At 42.6% G+C, this 21,815-nt stretch overlaps 1 protein-coding gene across 5 annotated transcripts in view; it reads right to left on the bottom strand.

The window, feature by feature from the left end:
- Window positions 1-6,164: 6,164 nt before the first annotated feature.
- Window positions 6,165-21,815, bottom strand: part of SLC44A2 (solute carrier family 44 member 2 (CTL2 blood group)) — a 237,509-nt gene continuing 221,858 nt past the window's right edge. For 3 of the 5 annotated variants that reach the window (XM_070741789.1, XM_070741791.1, XM_070741792.1), the window contains one exon: window positions 7,244-8,075. In XM_070741789.1, coding sequence (XP_070597890.1) covers window positions 7,954-8,075 — 122 coding nt within the window. In that variant the 3' untranslated portion in view covers window positions 7,244-7,953. Of the gene's footprint in view, window positions 6,452-7,243; window positions 8,076-21,815 lie in introns of those variants that run through there. The other 2 variants (XM_070741790.1, XM_070741793.1) reach the window with 1 other exon arrangement.

Here is a 21,815-nt window from a genome sequence, read left to right as displayed (position 1 = left end):
TCAAATTGGCAGACTTAGTGGAAAACTGTCTCTAAGTTCCCGCCGGCTTTTCATCCAATTAAAAGTAAAACTTTGTCACTCCCCCCCAGTCTCCAGTCACATGGTCCAATTAGCATATAGTCCAGTTGCTAGGTTACCTCAGTTTCCACCTTTTTTACCCCTGCATAGATGTCCTTGATTCCCAAGGGAAATTTTATTTTGGCTACAACACCCCCAGCTATCTCTGCACCCCACTTCCTGGCCCCTTAGCCCCAAGCTGTGTCACCCCTGAAGCAATACAAAAAGAAACCTCCTTAGAAAAATGCTACAGAAAATAAAATGGCCAATTAGGTCAGCTTCAGGGTTGACAATTGGAGGCTATATTGTATAATCAATGGTTAAGGGAACTACATATACAGTACTTGTCTAATTTCAAAGTTATCTTACTACACCCCAGAGTTCTTAAAGAACTCAGATCTGTCATTACTACCCCCCTGACTGATTTGTTTAACCAATCCTTGTTAACAGGAGAAGTTCCTGAGGATTGGAGAATGGCCAGTGTTGTGCCTATTCACAAGAAGGGCAGTAGAGAAGAAGCTGGTAACTACAGGCCAGTTAGCTTGACATCAGTTGTAGTTAAAATGATGGAGACTCTACTCAAAAAGAGGATAAATCAGCACCTAAAAAACAATAACTTATCGGACCCAAATCAGCATGGCTTTACTGAAGGCAAATCATGTCAGACTAATCTCATTGATTTCTTTGACTATGTCACAAAGGTGTTGGATGAAGGTGGTACCGTGGATATTGCCTACCTGGACTTCAGCAAAGCCTTTGATACGGTTCCACATACAGAGCTGATAGATAAATTAGTGAAGATTGGACTTAATCCCTGGATAGTTCAGTGTATTTGCAGCTGGCTGAAGCATAGACATCAGAGAGTTATTGTTAATGGCGAGTATTCTGAGCAGAGTCAGGTTACAAGCGGTGTGCCACAAGGGTCTGTTCTGGGTCCTATTCTTTTTAATATATTTGTGAGTGACATAGGGGAAGGTTTGGTAGGGAAGGTTTGCCTATTTGCCGATGACTCTAAAGTGTGCAATAGGGTTGATATTCCTGGAGGCGTCTGTAATATGGTAAATGATTTAGCTTTACTAGATAAATGGTCTAAGCAATGGAAACTGCAGTTTAATGTTTCCAAATGTAAAATAATGCACTTGGGGAAAAGGAATCCTCAATCTGAGTATTGTATTGGCAGTTCAGTGTTGGCAAATACTTTAAAAAAAAAGGATTTAGGGGTAGTGATTTCTGACAGTCTCAAAATGGGTGAACAGTGCAGTCAGGCGGTAGGGAAAGCAAGTAGGATGCTTGGCTGCATAGCTAGAGGAACAAGCAGGAAGAGGGAGATTATGATTCCACTATATAGAATGCTGGTGAGACCACATTTGGAATACTGTGTTCAGTTCTGGAGACCTCACCTACAAAAAGATATTGACAAAATTGAACGGGTCCAAAGACGGGCTACAAGAATGGTGGAAGGTCTTAAGCATAAAACGTATCAGGAAAGACTTAATGAACTCAATCTGTATAGTCTGGAGCAGAGGTCCCCAACCTTTTTAGCACCAGGGACCGGCTTTAAGTTAGACGAGTTTTCCACGGCCCGGTGGGGGGGGGGCTTTGGTCATATGGGGGTGGGGTTATGGAGGGGTGGAGCTTAGTGACGCAGCCCTCCACACTTCTCCACAGGGCGGGGAGAATCAGGAGGCTCCTTTGGCGGCTGGGGGCTGCCTGGCTTTGTGATTTTGGCGGGGGGGGGGGGGAGTTAGGAAGGTCCTACTTCTCCCCCCCCAGCCAAAAATTCAAAGCCTATCTGCTAGATACGGGCGATGAGTGGGACAGAGCGGCGCGGAAGCCTCTTGCAGCAGCTGCCACAACCACCGGCTTCGGCGCCGCTCGTCCCGCTCATTGCCCGTGTCTGGCAGAAGCTGCTGCCCGAGTGCTCTTGGCCGGCGGGATTTAAAGTGCTGGGGTGGGGGGTGTCCCAGCGGGAGGCGAAGCACTGGGGTGGGGGGGCTGTCAGGACACCCCCCACCCCAGCACTTTGAATCCCGCCGGCCAAGAGCACTCGGGCAGCAGCTTCTGCTGGATACGGGCGATGGGCGGGACGAGCGGCGCCGAAGCCGGTGGCTGTGGCAGCTGCTGCAAGAGGCTTCCGTGCCGCTCTGTCCCACTCATCGCTCGTATCCAGCAGATAGGCTTTGAATTTTTGGCTGGGGGGGGGAGAAGTAGGACCTTCCTAACTCCCCCCCAGCCAAAATCACAAAGCCAGGCAGCCCTCAGCCGCCAAAGGAGCCTCCTGATTCTCCCCGCCCTGTGGAGAAGTGTGGAGGGCTGCGTCACCGCCCGACGCCCCACCCCGTCCTGCATAATGTTCTCTGCCGGGAGGGCAGCGGCGCCGCGGACCGGCTGAAAACCCCCAACGGCCCGGTCCTGGTCCGCGGACCGGCGGTTGGGGACCTCTGGTCTGGAGGACAGAAAGAAAAGGGGGGACATGATCAAAACATTTAAATATATTAAAGGGTTAAATAAGGTCCAGGAGGGAAGTGTTTTTAATAGGAAAGTGAACACAAGAACAAGGGGACACAATCTGAAGTTAGTTGGGGGAAAGATCAAAAGCAACATGAGAAAATATTATTTTACTGAAAGAGTAGTAGATCCTTGGAACAAACTTCCAGCAGACGTGGTAGATAAATCCACAGTAACTGAATTTAAACATGCCTGGGATAAACATATATCCATCCTAAGATAAAATACAGAAAATAGTATAAGGGCAGACTAGATGGACCATGAGGTCTTTTTCTGCCGTCAGACTTCTATGTTTCTATGTTAATAAGATTTGCCCAACAAAGCTGTTCAGGTTTCTGTGTCCAACAAGGCTACTCAAATTGCTGCAAATATTGCTGCCCAACTAGGCTACTCATTCAACATAGGTGATCAGGCTCTGAGTTCATTTCAGTCTTCTCTTTATACCCAATGTGTTTATTCAGAATTCATGTGTATGATACAACTTGCCCCATTCACATCAGGAACTTTACATCCTTATTGTTTGTTCCAAGACTCCACTACATTCCTTATACTCACTAATGTTCTACCTGGTATTACCACCACTAATAATAATAATAATAATAATAGTAATAATAGTAATAATAGTAATAATAATAATAATAATAATTTATTAGATTTGTATGCCACCCCTCTCCGAGGACTCGGAGCAGCTCACAACAATACATAGTGTACAAATCCAATGTTTAAAAAACAATTTTAAAACCCTTATTATCAAAATACTGTAATCACACAACCCAAACAAACCATATATAAAACCATAGTAGATAAGGGGTATATCAGTTCCCCCATGCCTGGTGACATAGGTGGGTTTTCAGGAGCTTGTGAAAAGCAAGGAGGGTGGGGGCAATCCTGATCTCCGCCACAGAGAAGGCTCTTCCCCTGAGTCCTGCCAGACGGCATTGCTTAGTCGACAGGACCCGGAGAAAGCCAACCCTGTGGGACCTAATCGGTCGCTGGCATTCGTGCAGCAGAAGGCGGTCCCGAAGGTATTCTGGTCCGATGCAGGTAGGACTTTATAGGTCATAATCAACACTTTGAATTGTGACCGGAAACTGATCGGCAGCCAGTGCAATAAATCATTCATACATGTACTCAGAATCTTTCCTTATCGGTAGTACACACATTACAACAATGTGAGTGACTTCATGAAAAGGCTAACTAGGATTCAGGGATGGGGTTCTACTTACCTTCCCTACCAGTTCGCATGACATCAGAAGTGCGTGTTTTGTGCATGCCCATTTGCTTTGCTGGTGCGCGTGCCCTCATCACATTGTGCACATGACTTTCTGTGCATGCACAGAAGCCTCTGTGTATGCGCAGAAGATTCTTTCAAGGAGCGGCAACCAGAGGACTGGTTTGGGGGCAGGGCAAGCCAGCCAAGATAATAAAAAATATAAAAAAGCAAGTTTGTTATTTATATATTATTGACTATATTATATATTTCATATGCTGCCCAGAACAATTGCTCTTCATTCAATGTAGCCCAGGCAAGCCAAAATTTTGGACAAGTATGATCTCAATGCTGCTTCACTGATATATACAGGGAGAAATAAAAGTAGATAGATGCCCAAACTTTACAAGCATCGCCTTAGCACACATCTGTACAGTACTTAACTCCAAATACACAGTATCAACATCTGCTGTCTGTGTTCATGTGCATAAATGGGCTTAAATATGATTTCCATAATTGAAATTTGATTAAGCCTACCAGGTATTTCATCCAAAACCCAGTCTGTGCCAATCTCATCCTCTATTATATTATGAAATGCTTGTACAGGAGTCACAGAGAATGCAGTCAGAAGAATGGTATCAGAAGAAAATCATTTAGTTCTTGAACATCTCTGCACAGAGATGTTTAGCTTTAATAAATTCAACAATGGTGTATAATATTTCCTAACAGTTGTTTAAAAGAAAGCTAGTTCCTTGGTTTACTAATAGCACCTAGACCTCATACCACAACTGGCTAAATATAAGCAGAGTTTTGTGGGAGTTTTTATGAAGTTTGCTAATGTGTTTATTTTACACAAAGATTATTGTATGTTTGAGTTCCTGAAATGACAATTATGCCACTTATCTGATACACCTTGCCTATTTTGCAAGAAATACATACAGTGTTCCCTCGATTTCCATGGGGGATGCGTTCCGAGATCGCCCGCGAAAGTCGAATTTCCGTGAAGTAGAGATGCGGAAGTAAATACACCATTTTTGGCTATGGACAGTATCACAAGCCTTCCCTTAACACTTTAAACCCTTAAATTACCATTTCCCATTCCCTTAACAACCATTTACTCACCATTGAATAAGACACTTAGTGATCCTGATATTTATAAACATAATTATTTATTAACAATAATTATTTTTTTTGTTATTTATTTGCAAAAATTATTAGTTTGGCGATGACATATGATGTCATCGGGTGGGAAAAACCGTGGTATAGGAAAAAAAACCACGAAGTATTTTTTAATTAATATTTTTTGAAAAACCGTGGTATAGGCTATTTGCGAAGTTCGAACCCGCGAAAATCGAGGGAACACTGTATTAGGTTTCAGTTAAAAGAAATAATTTTGAAAGACAATCTTTAAAACTTCCACAATCTTAGAAGACCAGATTTAGAGACAGACAGAAGAGATAAACCTTTAAATGGCAATTTGTAGCCATCTATATTTATTATAGTACTGTGTTTAATTTAAAAGGGATGCTAAACAAATTTACAAAACAAAATGCTTAATATTTTGTATTTTCTGTGAGAAATACAGCAAAATAGGAAATAAAATATAAAAAAGCAAAACTTAAGCTAAATTTACTTGGGCAGCTTAAAAATACATGGCTTTTTAGAAGAAATTATAAACCTGAGTATACAGTACATAATTTTGAACTTTTTCTATTATTATGGTCCCCTTCTTGTCATATATTGATTTATTTCATATTTCATACTAATGTTATGTCTTACATGATTTTGACAATTTTTCATTAAAAATACAAAACTTTCCTTCTCAATTTTAACAATATTTTCCTAGGGTATACTTTTCTTGCCTGGATTTACTATTTATTAATTGTGCTTGGTGTCATTATTAAATTGTCTTGGGGATGTGGAGTGGCAGTGCAGTAAATTTTAGAAAATGGATTGTCCCATGAACTTTAATATCATTGAGATCTTTATAGTGACCTTTTAAGTAGTCAATGATTATATGAAATAAATGCCATTAAAAGAAAAAAAAACATTTGGAACACATGGTTAATAACAAAACTGGATCAAATATAGCTTCATTGGATCACTTGTACTGTCTATACAATTTACCCTAACTGTATTAGCAAGCAAGAATTGTTAATTCAATGTTTAAACAATCCAGGTTCAATAGGATGGATGGTTTTCTTAACTGGTCTCAGACTTAACAAATCTCAGTCTGATTTATTATGGTGTATTCCTAAACTAAACTATTGTAATATGTGGCTAATTATTACTTTATAAGGCAAAAGAAAAGCCTCTACACTCTAAAACCAAAACATAAAAGAAGAGTGTTGTCTAATTTTGCCAAGACACAGTTATATGACACAGCTAGTAGTAACAGATATTGTTTTTTATTGTTTTTTATCTTTAAACATATTATTTTAATTCAGATCTGCACCTAGTTGCATACATTATTAGGGGTAGCAGATATGGCAACCTTGCAGATACTGCTCTAACTTGACAAAGTCAAGTTGGTAGATTTCATTTTGCTTCATAGAAAGACAAGCTTGCCAAATCATGCATCTGTCTCTTTATTAGTCTTCTTCAGGAGTTTTCTCAGGTTAGATGACATGAAGTAAGGCTTCTCAGAAGAGCCATCATTACGTTCCAGGTCTTCCACTGCAAAGAAACACAAATCCCCCCAAGCAAAGGAATGTGAAAACATCTTTTCGGGACTAGCACAAGGGAGATAGACTAAGCATTACATGGAACTAATCCTGGGTTATAGAAATTAAGGGAAACATGACCACTGTTTGCAGTAGAGATTAGATCTCACCATGAAAAAATAAGTACATGAGGCAGACATTCATAACTAGACTGAAAATGATTCCGATTAGAGAAAGTTCCTCTTCTGGTATTCAACAGAGAAGATGTTAGAGTTTTCCACCCAAAAAATTTGGTTAGGGACTTTTAAAAATCCTGTCTTAAAATAAGGGGATAAATCTTGCTATTCTCAAAGATTTCATGAAGTCTGTCATATTTTTTTCTCCCATAGGATAAAAACAAATTGAAGGAGACTGTCATTAAGGAAAGCAAAAGTGGAGTTATGTAAAGTTTTCCTATTCATTATTCACATTTGAAAATTATTATTCTTTACCTCTTTTCTAAAATTAAACTTTCCTAGATAAAAATATCCTATTCATAAGTAGGAAAACGTGAAGTGTTAAAATGAAATATGCAAAGAGTAGATAAGAATCTGGCTTTTAAAAAATCTTTCAGCATTCCCCTGTTAGAACAGTTGTGTTAATCTTTTATGCCTTTTGTTGACTGCATCCCTATATAATGCACGAAGAATTTCCTACCCAAGAAGGGTTTATTAGTAGTTTTAGGCAGCAAAAAACCCCTTGTACTAAAGCAAGATAATTATAAAGAGCTGAATAATAATAATAATAATAATAATAATAATAATAATAATAATAATAATAATTTATTAGATTTGTATACCGCCCCTCTCCGTAGACTGAAAATCTGAAAGAGAAATAGTGCTCATCCTGTTTATCTTCATCCCACTATTTACTTCCGTTTGAATACAACAATTGCAGTTATATACTATTCAAAATCTGTTTAACCAATAGAAGGTATACAAGTAAATGTCAAAGCATTTCATTTATTTCCAAGCAGCTGCTTTCTTAAGCCTCAAAATATTGCTATTTTGCTATCTTTCTTATGGACAGCTAGCTGCACAGGGAATATAGGGACATTTGGAATCTGAAAGGTCCAATATTTGAAAAAACAATTGTAATGAAAATAGATAATATACTGCTGTTAGTAATTTTACTTCATATCTAATTGTTCTGGTGTTACTCTTTGTGCACTTGATAGGATTTCTGTGCCAAAAGCAACCATAGTTAAGACACCAACAACACAATCATACTGAGGCATTTTTTTTCAACTTTAAATACATTTGCCCTCCAATACATTTGCCCCAATTCAAGTCCTCTTTGGTATTGGAAAATCTCCTGGACAGAAACAGATTACCATCAATAGCTACTTGTTTGATGCAAGTCAAGAGCACCCATCATCTCAGAATATCAAAATTTGCCCATGAAGGTAGAGCATCTGCACCCAGAAGGCTTGCCGTGAGACACCTGCATTCATCTTTCCCATTTGGTGAATTGCCCCTATTCTTGACTCTCAGCACTTTTGGAAGATTTTAGGCTTCCCTTCAGGAGGATTTCACTCAAGGCAGAGGACATGTAATAAGGCCGTTCAGAAGTTCCATCGTTTCTTTCCAGATCTTCGCCTTTTGGAATTCCAAACAAGACAGAGAAAGCATCCATAAAAGAACGAACAAGAGAAGCAAAAAGCAAAAAATAAACATGGCAAAGAGATACAAAGCAAAAAAGGAGAGAAAAAGGAAATGTTGAAGTTAGTTGCAATTAAGATTCCTCCACCAAGAAAAGAACAAGATAGGTTAGACAGTAACCAACGTCTATGCTATTAGAGCACAAGGAGTTGCTGTGAATTAGTGGATATGGAAAGGATGAAAAGTTACTGGCTGCAAAATCAAAAAAGAAATTAGCTCATGCTACAATAAAATTAAAACTACACTACAATAGGAAAAAAGGCTGCTTTAAAATTGAATATACATTCTAGCCAATGAAGATACATCCACTTCACAATTTGCTATTTCCTGTGGCTAGTAGCTTTAAAACCAATACCATCCAGCAATTTCTTGTGATCTTCTAAAAGATTATTCATTTACAGTTGTACCTCTACTTAAGAATACCTCTATTTAAGAACTTTTCTAGATAAGAACTGGGTGTTCAAGATTTTTTTGCCTCTTCTTAAGAACCATTTTCTACTTAAGAACCTGAGCCCAGAAAAATTCCCCAGGAAATTTGAGAGTGACATGAAGGTCCAGCCAGTTTCCCACCATTCCCCCTTTAATCCCGGCCATCTCGGGCTTTTCTGGGCTTCCAGAGGAGCCTTTCGGTGGTGCTTAAAGAGGCTTTGACCACCCAGAGAGAACGGAGCATTTTCCTTTCTCTGGGTGCTTGGAGAGAGAATAAACCACTTTGCTTTGGTGACTCCCTCACTTATACACTTGGAGAGAGAATAAACCACTTTGCTTTGGTGACTCCCTCACTTATACACTTGGAGTGAGGTTGCCTCCTGGAGCAGAAAGGCAAAAGGGGGCGGGTTCGCCCCGGCCAGATCAACTTGGATTCAGCCAAACCAAGGAGTCACCATAGCTACAAAGTGAGCAAGAGGAGAGGGGAGCCCTTCAGTATGGGAAGGAAGAGGCAGCAGGTAGCAGCAGCAGTAGCCTTTCGGTCAAAGGAGCAGGAGGTTCCCCCTTTCGCCTTCCAAGGTTTCTCTCTCTGGCGCAGTGTATGGGAGGCTGCCTCACGACGAGTGTATGGGAGGCACATGCTCCTCCTCACCGCCTCAGAGTCAGTGTTCCCTATAAGCTGCGCAGGTGCCTGCTGGGGCACCTAGCCATGGTCTCCTGTGCAGAGGGAAGAAGACACTTTGCTGCTGCGAAGAACTGGGCAAGGCGTCTCCTCGGTGCATCTTGGGAGTCCCGCAGGGGCGGAGCCCAGCCAGAGAGAGATTTTGCAGAAGCAAAAGACTTCTGTGACCAGTGAACTCTTTTAGAAGCAGATCAGGAGTCCATTTTTAAGCTCCACAGAAAACATCTAGGGGGGAAGGCAGGTTGTCCTCGACTTACAATGATTCATTTACTGACTGTTCAAAGTCGCAACAGTGACTTATGCCCCTTTTTCGCAGCAGCCCCACGACCGTGTGATCAAAACTTGGCCGTCGTTTCATATTTATGACCGTTGTGGTGTCTTGAGGTCATGTGACCCCCTTTTGCGACCGTCTCACAATCAAAGACAATGGGGGAGGGGGGGGCAAAGCCAGATTTGCTTAACAACCAGGTTTCTAATTGATCCACCTCCAGACATTATACTTTTCTGCCCACACCGAAAAAAAATTAGAGGGAACATTACTCAGAGTCCCTCTTTTTATTTTTTTAAGCCCTAAAGTTTTGGATTTTTTTGATTCCCCTCACCTCACTTTCTTCCTTCGGCACTTACTGTCCTCCTCCTCTTTTTCCTCCTCCTCCTTCCCCCCAAATTCCAAGCTTATATTTTTTTTCTAATGGGTTTGCATGCATTATTTGCTTTTACATTGATTCCTATGAGAAAAATTGCTTCTACTTACAAACTTTTCTACTTAAGAACCTGGTCACGGAACGAATTAGGTTCTTAAGTAGAGGTACCACTGTATTTCGAAGATAAGCAGAAGGCAAATAGGCTCACGCCGAGTAGCTGTAAAAGGCTGCAGAAGAAGTTGGGCAGCAGAGTAACAGATGTTGGTGTGTGGTAGGCCTGGCTGTGGCATTCCTAAAATAAGTGGGTGAAGGGTGCTTTGGTAAGCGCCTCCCCACTTGATTTTTAAGCCCGTGCCTCACCCCATTTCATATAAACATTTATAATCCTCCTCTCTATTAAAAAGAAACCATGGAAGAAAAAAGTTACACTTTTCTAGGCTTAAAAAAGCTAGACTTGACCCACTCATATTAAAAGCTTAATATTATTTTTATATTTTAGTCAATTTGTAAATTACCTCTTATTCCAGAATTACCAAATATAAAATATGGAGATGAAAACTAAACTACAGAAGTTTTCCTTAACAAGAGGTCAAGAGAAAGATTATGTTCAGAAACTTCCCCCAAGATGGTATACAGAATGGTAGGACAGGGCTTTCTTAACGCCATGTGCCTGATGGGCCTCATGGGCATTTGCTCATGGGCCCTTGCCCATGGGCCCTGTATCAACACCGATTTTGTTGGAAGTGCCAATAAAATAAATATATGTTTAATTTTATCGACCATTTACATTTTCATTCTTGTGAGTAGTTGTTGTAAGGACTGCTTTGCCCAAGTCCCATAATGCTGTTAAGAATTTCAAAATAAAATACTGTGTCTCTATAACAGTGACCTCCGAATGGGGCAAATCTATCAATATCAAAATGCCACTTAAATAGTTGAGCTAGTTTCAAACTATATTTTAATTTTCTTTCTCTCTCTCTCTTCCTTCCTCTCTTTTGTTTTCTTTTCCTTTCTCTTTTTTATCTCTCTCTCTTTCCCTTCTTCCTCTTTCTTTCTCTCCCTTCCTTCCTTCCCACCCTCCCCTCCCTTTCTCTCTCTCTCTCTTTCTCCCCCTCTCTTTCTTTCTCCCTCTTCCTTCCTCCCCCCCTCTCTTTTTTTTGCCTACCTTTAGCAAAAGCAACACCGGATCTTCCACCAGTACCTTGTAAACGGGCTCAGGCAGCGGGGTGGTGGAAGAGGAGGCGGTGGAGGCAAGGGGCTTGTAGCTGACCCCGCCACGGCACAAGACGAGCACAGTGATCAGGTGGTTGCTGTCGGGGCAGCAGGGGCACGCTGATGTCAAGCCCGGCAGCGGCGAGCAAAGTCAGCTGCCCTAGGAAGTGGTGCGTTTGAAAAGCACACCGCTTCCCTGGGTGGTTGGCTTTGCTGGCTGGCGCAGGGCTTGACGTCAGTGGGCCCCTGCTGCCCCGACAGCAACCACCTGATCACTGTGCTCGTCTTGTGCCGTGGCGGGGTCAGCTACAAGCCCCTTGCCTCCACCGCCTCCTCTTCCACCACCCCGCTGCCTGAGCCCGTTTACAAGGTACTGGTGGAAGATCCGATGTTGCTTTTGCAAAAGGTAGGTGATCAGCTCCTGCACAGGGTTGAAAAACCCTGCGCTGAAGGCCATTGCTATGTGCGCCAGGGCGCACTGCACACCTTATGAGGCACAGTGCCTAAGAGCACTCTGCAGGCATTGTTGTGAGCTGCTCCAAGTCTCCGGAAAGGGGCGGCATACAAATCTAATAAATAATAATAATAAATAATAATCCCAAACTCTCTGCGCACCCCATTTCTGTGAGAAACAGCCCCAGAATACTTTGTTTCTCCTCTAAAATCTAGGTGCGTCTTATACTCTGAAAAATATGGCATATGTATATATGTATGCATATGTATTTTGTGTTTTTAAGCACATTTTAATGTTTATTTTTGTTTTTGAAAAAAAATAAGTCTATATTTTAATTTTGTGAATAAAAATTTTAAAAAATTGAGCAAAAAACAGGAAAGCTTATGTTCTATTTTTGCTGCTTTAAGCTGTTATTTTTGGTTACATTAAAAGATGGGATTGTTAAATGCAAGTCTTAATTATTTTTTACTAATTTAGCCTTTAATTATATAACTAACTATATTGTGGCTGGATTCACATATTGTATAAATCCAGTTAATGAAATAAAATTGTTGGGTTCATGCTTAGGCAGAAAAAATTACATTTAAGTAGATTGCTTTCCCATCACATATGAAGATGACAAGTAAAACCACCCATCCCAAATTTAACTTAGCATGTTGTGCAAATGCAGCTAATGTAGCAATCTTGCTCTCCTTATTTCTTTTGCCTCCATGAGAAAGCAGCACTATTCTGATCAGAGTTCTACAAGCAGCAAGACAGTTGTCCTTTGGAAGCCAAAATACATACCCCAGCAACAACACGCTTCTTCTGTCACCAGCATCAGGTACTCAGTAATAGTTATACAACAACATTAATTCAGCTATAAGTGCAAATAACTAATGAGAGACATCTTTTTAAGGAAAGCTGTCAGTTATTATCTGCACTATCACTTCCATGTTCATTTTGTACCATGTAAAACTTCCACCTTATGTTGATCCTTCTCCTCCAAGCCCATGAAGACTGATCTTGAATCACAATTACATTGTACTGTACATGATTCTTGCAGAGAATGTTTTTCATCTTCTCTCAAGCTGCCATATTCTTATTCATGATTTTTATTATCCTACAGCAGCTTCCCAATTCCTTTTGTATGTGTGTGTGTGTGTGTGTGTCTGAAGGCATGCGTGGAACATGGCAGCCTCCTGATTCCTTGTGTGTGTGTGTGTGTGTGTGTGTGTGTGTGTGTGTGAAGGCGCATGGAGAGAGGCAGTGGCTGTGGCAAAGGAGCAGAAAGATTTGCTTGATATTTGAGAGAAGAGGCGAGGAGGGTAGCTGTGCGGTGTGAGAGGGCAGGAGAGTGAGCCAGCGCCTTTTCCGCTTTGCTCTTTATTTGTAATTCTTTTAAAAAATGGACTGGAGCTGCACAGGAGAGCTCCAGCCACCTCTCCTGCGTAGCTCCAGTCCGCCAGCAAAAGCTTTAGCTGGGCTCTCCCCCGCTTCCCTTCCGTCCTCACTTGCCTGCCCTCTCACAGCGCCCGGTTCTCCTCCTCGGTTCCTGTGTCAAAGACCAAGGAAACTTTTCTGTCTCCCTTGCCACAGCTGCTGCCAACCTCCATGTGCGCCTTCACATACACAGACATACGCATGGCAGCCTCCTCATTCCTTTGCATGTGTGTGTGTGCCTGTGTGTAAAGGCGCACATGGAAGGAAGCAGAAAAGTTTCCTTGGTCTTTGACACAAGAGGCAAGGAGGTGAGCCGGACACTGTGAGAGGGCAGGCTGACTGTGCCTTCTCCATTTTGCCCTTTATCTGTTCTTCTTTTAAAAAACAGACCGGAGCTGCACAGGAGAGCTCCAGCATGGCTCCAGTCCTCCTGTGAAAGATTCAGCTGAACTCTCTCCGCTTCTCTCCTGTCCTCAGAAATGGGTTAGGCAAGGTCAGGGCGTACCGCGGGAGTGTGTGGCAGGATTGCACCTATCTCTCCAACTCCTCCAGCTGCTCATCCATTGCCAAGATTTCCCCATTGGCGTGCGCAGCCGCCAGACCAGTCAGCAGCTTTTGCGGGTCCGGCAGTTGCTCCTCTGCACATGCGCGGCAGAAACCTGGAAGTTTCAGGGGCACCGCCTGCAGTGCCCAGTGAAATAATTTAAATTGGGTGAGCCAATTTAAATAACTCATTTGCCTAAAATGCTGTTTGGACAATGAGACGATACAAAATAATGGATTTACAATGAAATTTTAAAAAACCCATAGCTAAGTAGGTACTCAGTTATAACTCAGCAAAAGACAAACTCATACCTTCATAATTAATAAATATCAAGTGAATACGTATAACTGTATACACCTACTACAGATAAAATGGCGGAAAATACTGAGGAATTCAATGACAAAATTGCAAAAAGTGACAGATGCAACATCAAACAAAAATGTAAACCTACATTTGTGAATTGATATAAAATGAATAATTGAGAATAGAAGAATATAATGCAACATAATAGACCTCACATACTTGGACTTCAGCAAAGCTTTCAATAAAGTTGACCACACTCTCCTAATCCACAAATTAGAAAAAAGCGGGGTGACTACAAACATGCAGATGGATAAACAGTTGGCTGACCAACCGTACCCAATGAGCTGTCCTAAGTGGTTCCAAATCCACATGGAAGAAAGTAGGCAGTGGGGTACCACAGGGTTCAGTCCTGGGCCCTGTGCTCTTCAACATTTTCATCAACAACCTTGACGAGGGAATAGAAGGGGAACTAATCAAATTTTCAGACAACACCAAGCTGGTGGGGGTAGCCAACACCCTGGAGGACAGGCTCAAAATACAGAAAGACCTAGACAGATTAACACTATGGGCCCACACTAACAAAATGATGTTCAATGTCGACAAGAGCAAAGTCCTTCACCTAGGCAAAAAAATCCCTAGACACACATACAGCCTAGGAGAAACCCCACTTAGCAGTAGCGAATGTGAAAGAAATATCGGAGTCTTGGTGGATAATCAACTAAACATGTGCCAGCAATGTGCAGCAACAGCCAAAAAAGCCAACACAATCCTAAGATGCATCAACAGGGGAATACACTCCAAAACCAGGGAAGTATTAATACCACTTTACTACGCCCTGGTCAGACCACGTCTAGAGTACTGCATAGAGTTCTGGTCACCACACTTCAAAAGAGACATTAAAACTCTGGAGAAGATGCAGAAAAGAGCAACCAAAATGATTAGGAGACTTGAAACCAAGACTTACAAAGAGAGAATGTGTGAACTGGGCATGGATAGCCTAGAGCAGTGTTTCCCAACCAGTGTGCCACGGGACATGGTCAGGTGTGCTGCGAGCCCGGCCTGGCTGAAGCTTCCCTGGCGGTGACGGCAAGTGAGCTTTTGGGGCCCGGTGGGAGGGCACTGGCCATTGTGCGCCCGCACAGCCATTAGGAAACCACCCCCTGGCAGAAATTTTTGAAGTGGCGCAAAGCCACGCAGTCCTGAATCGCTCCCTTCTCCGGCCAGCAAAGTTGGCTGCCCAGGAAAGCGCCGCTGGATAAGCGAGCGATCTGGGACTGCGTGGCTTTGCGCCGTGATGACAACAAGGGCGCCGTGGTGGCCTTCAAATGCCGCCATTTGTGGCGCCCCACCACCCGTTCCTCAGGTAGAAGTCTGGCGCGCTACCGGGAAGTGGAAGCAGCATGTGGCCGGGTACTGAGCACCATGGACATCTGGGAGGGCAAAGGGGTGAATGTGGCTGCTGCCTCTTAGGCGGAGGCGAAGGCGACGGCGGAGTCTGCGCTGGAGCCATGCGGGGATGCTGATCCAGGGGGCCGTGGACCGGCAAGCTACCCTCCACTCTCTCTCCTCTCTCTCTCTCTGTTGCCAGCGTGGTGCATGAGAGAGAGAGAGACAGACAGAGAAAGGAGGAGAGAGAGCAAGAGAGAAAGAGAGAGAAGGAAAGCAAGAGAGAAATCAAGAGAGAGAGAGAGAAAGTGTGTGTGAGAGAGAGAGAAAGCAAGAGAGAGAGAGAGAGCAAGAGAGAGGGGAAGAGAGAAAGAGAAAGAAAGCAAGAGAGAGAGAAAAAGAAAGGAAGAGAGAAGGAACAAGAGAGAGAGAAAGAGAGAGAAAGCAAGAGAGAGAGAGAAAACAAGGGAGAGAGAAAGAAAGTAAGAAATAGAGAAAGAGAGGAAGAGAGAGAGAAAGAGAAAGAAAGCAAGAGAGAAAGAGAGAAAGAAAGCAAAAGAGAAAGAGAAGTAAAGCAAGAGAAAGAGAGAAAGCAAGGGAGAGAGAGAAAGCAAGGGAGAGAGAGAAAAAACAAGGGAGAGAGAGAGAGAAAGCAAGGGAAAGAGAAAGAGAGAGAATAAAAGAGAGATAGCAAGAAAGACAGAGAAAGAGAGAGAAAGAAAGCAAGAGAGAGAGAAAGAAAGAAAGAGAGAAAGAGAAAGAGAGAAGGAAAGCAAGAGAGAGAAAAAGAGAGAGAGAAAGCAAGGGAGAGAGAAAGCAAGGGAGAGAGAGAGAATAAAAGAGAGATAGCAAGAGAGACAGAGAAAGAGAGAGAAAGAAAGCAAGAGAGAGAGAGAGAAAGAAAGCAAGAGAGAAAGAGAAAGAGAAGGAAAGCAAGAGAGAGAAAAAGAGAGAGAGAAAGCAAGGGAGAGAGAAAGAGAGAATAAAAGAGAGATAGCAAGAGAGACAGAGAAAGAGAAAGAAAGCAAGAGAGAGAGAAAGAAAGCAAGAGAGAAAGAGAAAGAGAGAAGGAAAGCAAGAGAGAAAGAGAGAGAGAAAGCAAGGGAGAGAGAAAGAGAGAATAAAAGTGAGATAGCAATAGAGATAGAGAGAGAGAAAGAAAGCAAGAGAGAGAGAGAGAGAAAGAAAGAGAAAGAGAGAAGGAAAGCAAGAGAGAGAGAAAGAGAGAGAAAGCAAGGGAGAGAGAGAGAATAAAAGAGAGATAGCAAGAGAGACAGAAAAAGAGAGAGAAAGAAAGCAAGAGAGAGAGAGAGAAAGCAAGAGAGAAAGAGAAAGAGAGAAGGAAAGCAAGAGAGAGAGAAAGAAAGAGAGAAAGCAAGGGAGAGAGAGGGAAAGAGAATAAAAGAGAGATAGCAAGAGAGACAGAGAAAGAGAGAGAAAGAAAGCAAGAGAGAAAGAAAGCAAGAGAGAAAGAGAAAGAGAGAAGGAAAGCAAGAGAGAGAGAGAAAGCAAGAAAGAGAGGAAGAGGGAGGGAAGGAGGGAGAGAGAAAGAGTAAAAAATAGAGGAAGGAAGGAAGGAAGAAAGAGGGATGGAGAGAGAGAGGGAAAGAAAGAGGGAGGGAGAGAGAAATAGGGCGAAAGGGAGGAAGAGAGGGTTTTTTTGTCCAAACTTTTTTAGCCCCCACCCTCCGCTCAATGTTCCCCAGGATTTTATAAATGTGAATAATGTGCCACGGCTCAAAAAAGGTTGGGAAACACTGGCCTAGAGAAAAGGAGGGCCAGAGGGGACATGATAGCAGTATACAAGTATATGAGGGGTTGCCACAGAGAGGAGGGGGGTCACTCTATTCTCCAGGGCACCGGAGGGACGGACGAGGAACAACGGCTGGAAGCTGACCAAGGAGAGATTCAACCTGGAAATAAGGAAGAACTTCCTGATGGTCAGAGCAATCAACCAGTGGAACAGCCTGCCTGCCGAGGTTGTGAACTCCCCAACTCTGGACACTTTAAAGAGGAAATTGGACTGCCATTTGACTGGGGTGTTATGGGGTTTCCTATAGAGACATTAGCTAATAAGATAAGACAAGATAACACTTGGGTAGGATATAAAATAGGGGAATTAGAAATGAAGCTAAACTTATTTGCAGACGATGCAATTATATTGACCCAGACTCCGATGGAGATGATCAAAGGTATAAGAAATATTTTACAAAAGTTTAAACAGGAATCAGGATTGTCGGTCAATATGGGAAGATCAGAGATTATGTCTTTAAATACAGGTCCGAGAGAGCAGATAGAAATTAGGAAAGAATCAGGGTTGAAGTTAGGATTAAAGAAAATTAAATAGCTGGGAATATGGTTATTGAGAAACCCAGCAAAAATCGAGGAGGTGAATTATACATTAATATGGAGGAAAATGCTGAAACAGACGAGGAGCTGGAAAGAGAAAAAGCTAAGGAGAATCTCTAAAATAAGAGCCTTGAAAATGATGATAGTTCCCAAAATGATGTACCTGTTTCAGGTACTGTCAGGGGGGCTATCAGCATCCAAGTTTATAGAGTGGGATAAAAAACTTAATTATTGGGTTGAAGAAGATAAGAGACCAAGAATAAAGAAAAAGTGGTTAATAGCGAATGAAAAAGAGGGTGGATGAGGAATTCCTTCTTTGGAGTTGTATAGGGAAGCATTTCAGATTGAAAGATTAATGGAGCTGCAATTATTCAAAAATAAATGGGTGAAACTGGAAAAACAGATAAACGTGATGAAGAACAGATAATTAATCTTTATAAAGTGGAATAGGAGTGACTTAGATAAATTAATAGGTCCCATGAAAGGGACTATGGAAATTTGGAAAAAATGGCAGGGAAGAGGGATAACTAAGATAGAACAGTTATATGAGAAGGATGGGAGGACAAGCTGAAATCGTATAGAATGGTGGTTGTGTAGGGGAAGATGGCTACGAACAATTGCAATATGTAAATAGCTGAATGAAAGGGAGAATAAAGAAGCACTATTTAGGGAGGAGATAGTGTTAGTGTCAACCTTCACTATGCTGCTGCTATTTATCGCTATCTATCTATGATATATTAATATATTCAGAGACCCCAGAGGAGCACGTGGCTCTGGTCAGGGAGGTCTTGAAGAAACTCAAAGTCGCGGAACTATATGCCAACTTGGCAAAGCGTGAGTTTCACCAGAGTAAAATTGACTACCTAGGGTATCGCATATCACACCAAAGTGTGGAGATGGATCCGGAGAAAGTGCTGGCGGTTTTGGAATGGGAAGCTCCACGCACTAGGAAACAGTTGCAAAGTTTCCTAGGGTTCGCTAATTTCTACTAATTTCGCAATTTATTCCAGCATTTTCCCAGATAGCACTGCCGATCACCAGCTTACTGAAAACCAAGGGAGAGGGTAAGCCCAAGCCCAACGGACCATTGTCATGGTCCATGGAGTGTCAAGCAGCTTTTGAAAGGCTGAAAAGACTGTTTGCGAGTGAGCCAATTCTCAAACACTCTGATTTAGAACGGCCCTTTGTGGTACAAGTGGATGCGAGTGATGTGGCCGTGGGAGCAGTATTGCTACAAAAGGATGAGGAACAGGAACTACGCCCCTGTGTGTACACTTCTAGAAAGCTAACTGAAACGTAACAGAGGTAGGCTGTGTGGGAAAAGGAAGCGTTTGCAGTGCATTGGGCCTTACTCTCCTGGAGACATTTTCTAGAAGGTGCCAAGCAACCTTTTGAGGTGTGGACTGATCATAAAAACCTGGAAGCTCTAAAAACCCCCAGGAGACTGTCCCCAAAACAAGCTAGGTGGGAGCAACACTTTAGTCAATTCAATTTCTCACTGCGTTATATACCGGGGGGCAACAATTTCATGGCTGATGCATTGTCTAGATTGCCGCAGTACAACAGCGGGAGACTGGAACGAATTCAACCGGTAATTCGGGCTTCACAAATGGCGTGCCCAGCACTTACCAGACAACAGAGTTCAGGGAAGACTGAGCTTCCTGACAGTCTGGTTGCGGATCTTCAGAAAGCACTAGAATCTGATGACTGGTTTTTAACTCATCAAGGAGATTGCACCAAGAAAAGCGGCCTAGCCTGGATAGGATCCCGCTTATATGTTCCGGTCTCCATGAGGTCACTGATGTTGGAGAGGGGACATGATTCTAAAGTGGCTGGCCACTTCGCATTTTTGAAAACGTTACATTTGCTGAGAAGGCAGTTCTGGTGGCCTTCCATGAAAAAGGACATCGAGACTTATGTGGTGAGCTGCCCTGTGTGCGTGGCAGCAAAGCGGCCCCCAGGCCATCCCCAGGGACTGTTGCATACTGTGGCAAGACCTGGGGCACCCTGGAAGGAAATTTCTATGGATTTTATTGTGGACCTACCTGAGAGTGGGGGGAATACAGTGGTACCTCATGATACGAACCCCTCGTCATACGAACTTTTCGAGATACGAACCCAGGGTTCGGAATTTTTTTGCCTCTTCTTACGAACTTTTTTCACCTTACGAACCTGCTGCCGCCGCTGGGATGCCCCACCTCCAGACTTTCGTTGCAAGCCAAGCCCCAGTTTTTGCGATCCTGGGATCCCAAGGCTCCCCTCCATGGGAAACCCCACCTCCCGACTTCCGCAAAAACGCGATGCTATAGGGAAATCCCAGGATCGAAAAAACGGGCAGAGTAGGAGGGACAAAAACAGGAAGAAAAGACTCATGGAGCTCAAGGGAGGAGAAAGGTGTGGGGGAGATGAGCAAAGTGGGGTGGGAAAAAACGGGAAGAAAAGACTCATGGAGCTCAAGAGAGGAGAAAGGTGTGGGGGAGATGAGGAGAGTGGGGTGGGAAAAAACGGGAAGAAAAGACTCATGGAGCTCAAGAGAGGAGAAAGGTGTGGGGAAAATGAGCAGGACAGGGTGGGCAAAAACGGGAGGGACCCATGGAGATCAAGAGAGGAGAAAGGTGCAGGACAGGGTGGGCAAAAATGGGAGGGACCCATGGAGATCAAGAGAGGAGAAAGGTGCAGGACAGGGTGGGCAAAAACGGGAGGGACCCATGGAGATCAAGAGAGGAGAAAGGTGTGGGGAAAATGAGCAGGACAGGGTGGGCAAAAATGGGAGGGACCCATGGAGATCAAGAGAGGAGAAAGGTGCAGGACAGGGTGGGCAAAAATGGGAGGGACTCATGGAGATCAAGAGAGGAGAAAGGTGCAGGACAGGGTGGGCAAAAACGGGAGAGACCCATGGAGATCAAGAGAGGAGAAAGGTGTGGGGAAAATGAGCAGGACAGTGTGGGAAAAAACGAGAGGAACTCATGGAGCTCAAGGAGGGAGAAAGGTGTGGGGAAAATGAGCAGGACAGGGTGGGCAAAAACGGGAGGGACCCATGGAGATCAAGAGAGGAGAAAGGTGCAGGACAGGGTAGGCAAAAACGGGAGGGACCCATGAAGATGAAGAGAGGAGAAAGGTGCAGGACAGGGTGGGAAAAAACGGGAGGGACCCATGGAGATCAAGAGAGGAGAAAGGTGTGGAGAAAATGAGCAGAATGGGGTGGGCAAAAACAGGAGGGAAAGACCCATGGAGCACAAGAGATGCTCTTTTCGCCTTGCTTCGTTGGGACTGCCACCTCTTGCCACCTCTCGCTGTCACTCCCCCCACTCCGTTCGCCTCAGCTTCGTCTGCCGGCAGCTTTTTTTTTTTAAGCCTTAATGTTTTGGATTTTCCTTTTTTAAATTTTTTTTTTAATTTTTTTTTACAAATGTGACATACAAGACAAAGGAAAAAAACATACATAAAAACATATATATATAACATTTGGGAAATGAAAGTTTCCCCACTATTTTTTTTGGATATTTGATCAGAGAATTACACTTCTTATACATAATATTAATTTTTGAATTCTTTTATTTGACGTGTTGCTTTGCATAAATTTTTATTTATTTATTTCTTTTAGCCAATCATAAATTTTTGCCCATGTTTTATAGTAATCTGATTCTTCTTTTCCCTCTAATCTTTTGGATAGCCTGTCCATCTCCACACAGTCTAGTATTTTTTTAATTATTATGTTTTCTTCTGCTATTTTATTTGTTTTCCACTGTTGGGCATATACTATTCTGGCAGCTGTTAGTATATGTATAACTAGGTATCTTACTTCTTTTTCTATTTTTTTTATTAAAAATACCCAATTAAATATAATTCTGGGTTTTTTTTGATTTCTTCATTTGCTATTTCTTTTAACCAATTTGTTATTTTATTCCAAATTTTTTTTGCCTGTGTGCATGTCCACCATTGGTGGTAGAAAGTGCCTCTTTCTTTTTTACACTTCCAACATATTGGAGAGGTTTTTGGGAACATTTTTGCAAGTCTTTCTGGCGATAGGTGCCACCTGTAGAACATTTTTAATTGGTTTTCCTTGAATGCGGTCGATCTTGTCATCTGCCAATTGTTAATCCATAATTTTTCCCATTTTTCTAGTTCAATTGTGTAGCCAAAATTCATTCCCCAGCTTATCATATTCTCTTTTACAATTTCCACTTCTGTCTCATAACGGATCAAAAATTTATATATTTTACCGATTAATTTTTCATAATTTTTTAATAGT

The sequence above is a fragment of the Erythrolamprus reginae genome, chromosome 2 (assembly GCF_031021105.1).
Source record: "Erythrolamprus reginae isolate rEryReg1 chromosome 2, rEryReg1.hap1, whole genome shotgun sequence".
Classification (NCBI taxonomy): Eukaryota; Metazoa; Chordata; class Lepidosauria; order Squamata; family Dipsadidae; genus Erythrolamprus; species Erythrolamprus reginae.
The sequence above is the reverse complement of the archived record's forward strand: the minus strand, read 5'-3'. Positions and strand labels throughout refer to the sequence as shown.